General features: G+C 64.0%; 1 protein-coding gene across 1 annotated transcript in view; it reads left to right on the top strand.

Moving 5' to 3' along the window:
- The first annotated feature begins 1,914 nt into the window (after positions 1-1,914).
- TPCN2 (two pore segment channel 2) overlaps positions 1,915-8,859 on the top strand; it is a 74,583-nt gene continuing 67,638 nt past the window's right edge. The window contains exons 1-14 of the mRNA XM_045297141.1: positions 1,915-1,993; positions 2,397-2,461; positions 3,135-3,211; positions 3,686-3,863; positions 4,495-4,611; positions 5,457-5,563; positions 6,128-6,200; positions 6,420-6,519; positions 6,963-7,028; positions 7,180-7,244; positions 7,471-7,571; positions 8,161-8,242; positions 8,337-8,423; positions 8,732-8,851. Of these exons, the coding sequence (XP_045153076.1) occupies positions 1,915-1,993; positions 2,397-2,461; positions 3,135-3,211; positions 3,686-3,863; positions 4,495-4,611; positions 5,457-5,563; positions 6,128-6,200; positions 6,420-6,519; positions 6,963-7,028; positions 7,180-7,244; positions 7,471-7,571; positions 8,161-8,242; positions 8,337-8,423; positions 8,732-8,851 (1,317 nt within the window). The remainder of the gene's footprint in view (positions 1,994-2,396; positions 2,462-3,134; positions 3,212-3,685; positions 3,864-4,494; positions 4,612-5,456; positions 5,564-6,127; positions 6,201-6,419; positions 6,520-6,962; positions 7,029-7,179; positions 7,245-7,470; positions 7,572-8,160; positions 8,243-8,336; positions 8,424-8,731; positions 8,852-8,859) is intronic.

Genomic DNA, 8,859 nt, shown 5'->3' with positions numbered 1-8,859 from the left:
ACGAGGTTATGTCATCTGCATACCGCAGGTCTTGAGTTAGCCTTCCTCCTGTCCGGATGCCGCATTCTTCATTGAGTCCCTCCCTCCTCCCCATGACTTGCTCAGCGCACCGATTGAGTACGATGGCGAGAGGACACACCCTGCCGCACCGCACACCTTTCCTGATGTGAAACCCTGCAGCGTGCCCTTGTTCTGTTCCACAAGGAGGTCGCGGTCCGTGCGCAGGTTCAACAGGTTCCACGAGCACAATGAAGGGCTCTGAAATTCTCATTCCTTTTTGAGGTCATGTGTCCAGAGGGTTAGGCATTTGGGCTGCTAACTGCAAGGTGGGTGGTTCAAACCCACCAACCCTCAGAGGGAGAAAGAAGGTGCCGTTGGCTGCCTCAAAGATGTACATTTTCGGAAACCCCATGGGGTGGTCCTGCTCTGCCCGATAGTGTTGATATGAATCCATTCGACTCGTTGGCCGTCGGAAGCTGAAGAATCGTGCGTTTGAATGGTGGGGCTGGAGGAGACTATTGGAAGTACCACGGACTGCCAAAGGGACAGACCGATCCATCTGGGAAGAAGTACAGCCAGTGTGCTCCTTAGAGGCAAGGACGGCGAGACTTGCTGTCTGGACGTGCTGTCAGGAGGGACCAGCCCCTGGAGGACATCGTGCTTGGTAGAGTAGAGGGTCAGAGAAGAAAACCCTCAGGGAGATGAAGGGACCCAGGGGCTGCAACCATGGGCTCAGACAGAACAAGTGTGAGGATGCCGTAGGACCAGGGGCTGCTTTGCTCTGCTGTACTTATGGTCGCTATGAATCAGGGCCTTGGGGCACCTGATAACCACCTGATAGCCGTCCTGGGTGGGGGGACAATGGCTTGTAGGCCCAGCCCTAGCTGGAGGGCAGGCAGGCTGGCAGATGAGATTGTTGATAAGGTGGGAGTGGCTAGCTAGAGAAAATTGCAGGAAGCTCTGTCCAGCTCCTGGTCTCTTGCAAGGGTGCCTGGGAACAGGGACAGGATGCCCTGTGCCCCATATTGGGACTTCCCTGCCAGCAAGGCATGGACGCCGTGCGGGGCTCGGTCAGTGTGCGCAAGGTGTTTGCTCTCCTCAGGCCAGGCTGTCACCCTCTGCAGGTGAAGACTCAGGGCCATTCTGGGTGCTTGGTGCTCTGGCTGTCCTGGGTGCCAGTCCCTGTCCAGCACCTAGGCTTGGCAGGGGGTGACCTGGGTCCTCTCGGGACCTCAGTCTCCCGTTTCTGTCTTGCTAGATGCCCTTGAGGCTCCTTCCTCGGTGAGCAGCGGAGTTGTAGAGCTGCCCAGGCAGCGGCCATTGCTTCCTGGAGAATCTGGCATCTTGGGGGTACCAGAGCTCTCCGCCCCCAGCCTTGGTTCTACGTGTGCCCCAGCTTGAGCTGACCCAGCCCCGAGGACACAGCAGTGCTGGGGACCCCTGGTCACCGCTCTCCCTGGATGACTACTAAGCCACCTCTGTCCCCTCCGCCCTACCCAGCGGTTCTCAGAGTCAACCTGGTGGCCGTCCACTTAGGGAGGCCCAGGCCCAGGCCGAGAAGGCGCTGGCTGCAGGCACAAGGGAGATATGTGTGTCCATTCTGTGGTCTCTGTTCAGCCCCCACATACCCGATGGGTACATGGCCCCTCGTGCGACTCTCGGGCAGGGATTGCTGTCTCCCAGGGCCGCAGGCAGAGCGGGCAGTGGTCCCGAGTCCATCAGTTGCCCGCTGCCCTCCCCTCCTGCCCCTCATCTGAAGAGCCATGCTACCTCACCTCCTGGGAGCCAGCCACTGTCAGCTGCAGCAGGCGTGGGTGGGGGAGGTGGGTGGCAGATTAGGGGAGGGTGGGCACCCCAGTACACTGAGTGGGACCAACAGCTGGCTCTTTGTTCCCTTGTTTGCTGGGCGAGGTCATGTGCCAGCCCCTCTCCCCCCAGGCCGCCTGGATATCCCTCTGCTGGACGTCAGCAGCATGGACTTTGGCCTCTCTAAGTACAGCAACTGCCCTCCAGCCGGTCACATGCTTCCTTCTGCCAGCGAGGGGGGCAAACAGGCTCTTGGGACCGAGGACTCAGACCAGACCCGTGGGGGGGACCCAGGATCCTGGGGCTGAGGGTTCCTGTGCAGCTGGGGTGCTGGGTGCCTAACTTCCCTGGAAGCCCCCCGCAAAGCCCGGCGCCCCCTCTCCTGAGACCCCAGTGGTGTCAGTGGAATATGGAGTGGGCTATCTGGCCTCTGGGCTTTGTGTCCTGGCCTTGCAAGACCCTCGGGGCAGACTGCCCATTACAGATGCCCCTCCCCTGTGTCCCCCAATTGGCGGGGGGCGGGGGGAGGGCAGGGCATGCGGTCCCCTCGGTAGACATCGTGCCTCCCGCCCGTCCGCCCCTCCCCACAGGCAGCAAGGCTGGCCGGGAGCTCTGCATTGACCAGGCTGTAGTCTTCATGGAGGACGCAATCAAGGTGGGTACTGACCCCGCGGAGGTCCCCCCCGCCCCCCGCCCTGCTCTGGTCACCAGTGAGGCCCCTTTGCTCCCTGCTGCCCTGTGGCAGGGTCCCTGGTTCTGCTTGGTGTGGTCCAGATGCCTGGGTGACGGGGCCTGGGCCTGCAGGCTCTGTGAATGGCTATGTTCTGAGGTCCCGTGAGGGGTTGGGGCCCAGATGCATCCTGGGACAGACAGGTGGCACAGGTGGCAAGATGGTTCTGTCCCACAAGTGCCACCCGGGCCTGTTAGGAGCCGAGGGAAACAGGCACCAAGTGCTGGGGACCCTCTTGGGACATGTGGCTAAAGGGGGGTGAACAGGGGGCTGATGGGTAGTTCCGTGCCTGGAGTGGAGGTAGGGGGCTGGGGGGGCGGCCCTCCACAGCATTGCCTGCTGGGCATATGGGGTAGCGCAGGCTGTGGGCTTCTGCCTGGGCAGTCTTCTCAACCACGTGTCCCAGTACCACACGCCCGTCTCCTGACCTGCCTCGGGCCGAGACCGGGAGTGTGTGCCTCCAAGTGCTGTGAGGGCAGGCTGACTCGGGCTCACGTGTGTGAAGGTACTGGGTGTGCACACGTGTGTGAGGACACACGGTTCACGTGTGTGTGCAGCACGGGCCTGCGTCCACTCTCCGTGTCGCCCTCCCTTCCAGTACCGCTCCATCAACCACCGCATGGACGCCCGCGGGATGTGGTTCTACCGGTGGTATTACTCCAGCTCCTGCCAGTGGTGAGGACGGGGCGGTGGACTGTCCCCTGTGCTGGGGGGACACCTGCTCTCAGGTGCCAGGGGGAGGGATTTCCCAGAATGTTCGGGGTGCCGAGACTGCGGACTTGAATTTTTTATTGAGGTGAAATTCATGGGGCATGCAGGCCATCATTTTAAAGTGGCATTTCGTGCCTTGGGTGACCAACACCTCTTTCCAGCCCTGGACATCAGTCACCCCAAAAGGAGACCTGTACCCATGAGCAGTCATTTCTGGCCCCCCCCGCAACTGGTCACCGGCTTCCCGGTGTCAGGGTTTTCCTGCGGGGACACTGGGCATTCCCACTGTCACGGGATGGTGGCCCTGACGTCTGCCCGTTCCGCTCGGCTGCCCCTGTCCAAGCTGGACATCAGTCCCCACAGTGGCTGCATGCTGTCTCCTTGGGCTGGCTGGATGGGTCCGAGCAGGCTGAGGTCACCAGCGCCTCCCTCCGGCAGGGTCCTGAGTGTCGCCATCTTCCTGATCCTGGCGCTGGCCTTTGTGGAGACCCCGTCCTCCCTCACCAGCTCCTCGGACGTCCGCTTCCGCTCACCCGCCTGGGAGCCGCCCTGCGGCCTGACGGAGAGCGTGGAGCTGCTGTGCCTGCTGGTCTTCCTGGCTGACGTCGTCATGAAGGTGGGGCAGGCCCCCCCTCCCCACACAAAGGCAACCCAGTCTGGGTGGGGGCAGGCCAGTGCAAAAGCCACTCATGGGGGTCCTGAGGGCCCCCCCCACACACACACACAGACAGAGGTGGGCTTGGCCAAGCCCCGACATCCTCATGTGGCCCAGGGACACGGGCCCTGCCGTGGCCCCCCACACAGCCTGGATTCTTGGTGTGATATCAGATTCCTTCGGGAGCCCTCTCATCCTCAGACTTTACTCCTCTCCCACCCCAACTGAGCCACAGTCACATGACCGCCCGTCCTTGCCCCCTGACTCTGCCTGGCCTCGGGGAAGGTGACTGTGGCCTCCTTGGGCCGAGGGCAGGGTCTGGGTGAGTCTGGTGGTGGCTGCTGGGCACAGCCTGGGTGTGCTCTGCCTGGGAAGGGCTGGCCTGGGGTCAGTCAGCGGGATTGCTCTCACCCGCCAGCCGCGCCCTCTGCAGGCTGGAGCAGGATAGGCAGGTGGGTGTGTGGGTATCCAGGCTGACCTGGTGTCGGTGGGTGCTGGCCTCCCACGGCTCTGCGGAAGGCACCTGGCTCTCTGTTAGCGCTGGCCCGGGCAGGGTGCCCTGTACGGGGTATAACCTGGTGGCTGCCTGCAGGGCTACCTGATCGGCTGGGCCCAGTACCGCAGCAGCCCCTGGCTGCTGGCCTACTTCCTGGTGCTGGTGGTGTCTCTGACGGACTGGATCATCTCGCTGAGCCTCCTCTGCTGGGAGGTACGTGACGCAGCTGCGCCCACGTAGGTGGGGGCTCTGGGTGCCAGGGACCTGGGCAGTCATCCGGCCGCCTGCCCAGCACTCTCCTCGCTCCTGGGCGTGCACCCCTGTGCTAGCCAGGGAGCTGTGCTCCCATTTTGCAGATGAACATGCTGTGGCCGGGGGTACCCACCCGGGTTTCTCGGGGTCCCCCTGGGGGTGTGGAGGACTTGGGAAACCCTGGCTCTCAGCTCCCGGCCTCCCCTCTGCAGCTGGCTGAGTCCCATGCAGATTCTACCTGGGTGCTCCTGCTCTGGGCCGGGGTGGGTGGGGACCACCGTGCGGGTCAGCGCCCACCACGGGCAGGCGGGACTGTGAGTGCTTCGGGACTGTCTTCCGGAGACACACAGCCAGTAGGAGAGGGTGTGTGAGTGTGCGTGTGTGTATGCGAAGAGAACAGGCGGTTTCTTCAAGACCCCGGCCTGCCCTGCCCTGCTGCACGCTCACGTTGGGCCGGCTAGGCTGGGGTAGGCTGGGCTGGAGCTGGGGGACTCAGTTGCTGGCATGGCAGCAGGTTCTCCCGTCAAGCACGGCCTTCCTGTCTTTCACTGTGACCCCAGGTGGCCCGGGCTGCTGGGAGCCTCTAGGAGGCTGTGCCAGGGTCAGGGTGGGGCTGCTGTTAGAGGCTCCTGCAGAGGAAGCTCTCCTGTGATGATGGCCCCGGGGACTGTCCGCTGTGATGGCAGGGGCATGATATGCCCTGGGGACTGCCTGCGATGGTGGCAGGGGTGACAGGCCCGGGGGCGGGATGGTCCCGTGGGCTGGCCCAGCGCCTGGCGTCTGAGTGTGCGGCGCGCTGTCCGCAGACCATGCGTGTGCGCCGGCTGCTGCGCCCCTTCTTCCTGCTGCAGAACTCGTCCTTGATGAAGAAGACGCTCAAGTGCATCCGCTCCACGCTGCCGCAGCTGGCCAGGTGCGTGTGTGTGGGGGCTGGCCTCTGGATGGCCAGGTAGAGGGGGACGGGGTCAGGTGAGGGGGCCCTGGCCTCTGGATGGCCAGATAGAGTGTGCGTGTGTGTGTGTGTGTGTGTGTGTGTGTGTGTGGGTGGGGTGGGGTGTGGCCAGGTGCAGAGAGCCTCAAATCCCAGGTGGGCACCACGGGGGGGATAAGAGGACAGGTGCAGGGGGCCCTGGGCCCTGATTAGCCAGGTAGAGGCTGCAGGAGGATGGAGGAATTAGGTGCAGGAGTCCCTCCGGGTCCCAGATGGGTGGGTACCTGGGCCCTTAGGGGCAGGTAGGGTGGATCCCCGAGTGGCATGGAGGTGGGGAGCAGGTGCTTGGGGCCCACAGCTCAGCAGGCTGCCAGCAAGGGTCTGTGCCCAGACCTGGAACATGGCCAAAGTGCACTGGGGTCCCGCCAGCATGGACCCCCTGGGACCTGGTCTTCGGGGGCTGGTGGACATGCCGTCACTGTTCCCGGGCCGTGGTCACTGGCGTGGGGCCAAGTGCTCCCGTGCTGACCGCCCCCTCGTTCCCAGCTTGGCGCTGCTGCTGCTGCTGCACCTGTGTTTCTTCACCATGTTCGGGATGCTGCTGTTCACGGGCGAGAAGGTGCGGGTCGTGGGGGGTGTGCATGCAGGGGCTTCAGTGCACAGTGCTGGGGGCTCACAGGGCAGCAGGTCAGAGTGCCCTGGGGTGGGTGAGGGTCCTGGGGGTGGTGAGTGGGCTGTGGTGGGTGAGGGGCTGCAGTGCTCTGTCCTGTGGCTGCCCCACAGGGGGGCGGGGGCTCAGCCTGGCCAAAGGACCATCCTGAGGGCCATCTGCTCGCAGGACGACGGGGTGAGCAAGGAGCGGCTACTGTACTTCCGCAACCTGCCTGAGGCCCTGACCTCCCTGCTTGTGCTGCTTACCACGGCCAACAACCCTGATGGTGGGCTCGCAGTGGGGTGTGCGCGAGGGGCATGTGTCTGTGACGGGGCGCGTGTGCGCATCTAACGGTGTGTTTGCACATGCATGACGGGGTGTGTATTGTACACATGCACACGTGTGTGACTGCGTGTGAAGGGTTGTCATGTACATGACAGGTGTGTGCATGTGTGAGTGCGTCTGTGTGCGGCAGTGGGTGTGTCCGTGCTTGTGGACAGTGTGAGCGTGTGACTGGTAGAGTCAGAGGGACCGGGACGTGGGGAAGTGAGTCAAGACCTGCTCTCACCGGCCTGTGGGCTCCCAGGGGACTTCAGGTCAGCGCAGGGATGAGAGGGCGGTGAGCTCCCTGCTCTTGGGGGCCTGTCAGCAGAGGGGTGAGAGTCACACTGTGCAGGGGAGTGGGCGGTGCGGGTCTCGGGGCCCCAGCCTGAGGTCTCTCTCCCCCAGTGATGATGCCGGCGTACTCCAAGAACCGGGCCTACAGCCTCTTCTTCATCTTCTTCACCATCATCGGTGAGCGATGTGCCCACCCTCTCTGACCCTACTGTGGGGTCATGGGGACACTGACCAGCCATGAGACTGCTGACCGGGCCATGGGGACACTGATGGGGCCCGTGGGACACTGGCCAGGTCCTGGGGACACTGACCAGGCTCTTCCCTGAAGGCAGCTTGTTCCTGATGAACCTGCTCACAGCGATCATCTACAGTCAGTTCCGCGGCTACCTGATGGTGAGACTTCTTGGCCAGGCTTGAAGGCAGGAGCGGGCCCAGGCTCTCTGGGGGTGGGGGCTCCGTTCCTTCGGGCCCCCACCGCCATGGAAGGCGCTCCCCCACTCCCTAGAAGGACCCTTGGGGGGAGCTGACTGAGGATCCCCATCTCCCTGAGTCTCTGTGGGTCCCAGCGCCCTAAGACCTGGCCCTGGCAGAGGAAGGACTGCCACCCCCGTCCCCCCAGCTCTCTCTGCAGACATCGCTGTTACGGAGAAGGCTGGGCACCCGAGCCGCCTACGAAGTCCTTGTCTCCCTGGACGGGGGCTGGGACGGCCACCCACAGTCGTGAGTGGGGGTACCTGGGACCTCAGGTGGAGATGGGCACCTTCTCACTGAGAGTGAGGGAGCACCCTCCTGGAACCCTCTCCTCACTGAGGGTGGGGCCCGCAGCTTGGGCAGGGGACCTGTGCGACCTGGGGTCCATCCCAGGAAGCTTGGCTGGCCCCTCCTGTCCGGCTCGGGCTGTGTTCTTGCCCCATGGACGGCGGTGGAGAGGCCCACAAGAGAGCATTGGCGGGTCCGGCCGCGGAAGCGTGTGGGGGCAGCTGGGCGGAGAGAGTGGCGTTTCCCGTGCGCTGAGCCCCCATGGGATTTGGTGGCACTGATGTCATTCTTGTGCCGTGCCCTGGCCATCGGCTCCTGGGACGTTTGGGGACTGGCCACCAGGCACCAGGGTCCTGCCTATAAGGCCCTCCATCCTCGTCCCCACCTTGGGCCCAAGGGATCCCGCCCTGTTTCCTCTCAGGCTCAGTGAGGGGCCCACTTTTTCAGGCAGTTTGTGGCTGTGGGGGACACTCCTGGGCAGGGCCTTCCCCATCGGGTGAGGTCGGAGTGAGCAGCCAGGCCCAGGCCCTCACGGCCTGCCCCCTCACAGAACTGGGGTCCAGCCCGAGACCTTCCTGCGGGCGCTGACGAAAATCCACATGGCTGAGCACTGCAGGCAGGCCATCGAGCAGGTGACCACCACTACCGCTGCCCGTGCTGCGGGCTCCGCTCCTCAGCCAGCAGCTGGGCCTGGCTGGGGTGCTGACCCCTCCCTGTCCTCTGCAGAAGGTGCGTTCCCATGGCGACAGCCTGCTGTCAGCTGAGGACTTCCAGAAGCTCATCAACGAGGTGGACAAGCGTGTGGTCAAGGAGGTAGCGGCGGGTCAGCTGGGGCTCCCTAGTCTAGGCCTACTGCCCCAGGCCCTTGGGCAGCGTGCCGGGACCAGGGGTCATGGGGTTCCCCCTAAGTCCAGCTCCCTACTCCCTGATCTCCAGGGCAGTTGCTGGGATGAGGGCCTGGGATTGGGGCAGGACTGTGGGGGAAGGACCGTGGGGCAGCTCGCTGGGCCCAGGGTCTGGTGTCAGCATTAGGGATCACTTCCTTAGGCTGAGTGGGTGAGGGGGGGTGCAGGTGGGTGGGCCCCCTACATGGCTCTGAGCTGCGGCCACTCACCCCCCAGCACCCCCCACGGCCCGAGTACAGCTCGCCGTTCCTGCGGAGCGCCCAGTTCCTCTTCGGCCACCGCTACTTCGATTACCTGGGGAACCTCATCGCCCTCGGGAACCTCATCTCCATCTGTGTGAGCGC

The sequence above is a fragment of the Echinops telfairi genome, unplaced genomic scaffold (assembly GCF_000313985.2).
Source record: "Echinops telfairi isolate 266 unplaced genomic scaffold, ASM31398v2 ScPeMD7_7417;HRSCAF=8455, whole genome shotgun sequence".
In the NCBI taxonomy this organism is placed as follows: domain Eukaryota; kingdom Metazoa; phylum Chordata; class Mammalia; order Afrosoricida; family Tenrecidae; genus Echinops; species Echinops telfairi.
Note: the sequence above shows the minus strand (reverse complement) of the source record. Positions and strands in the feature narration are given on the sequence as shown.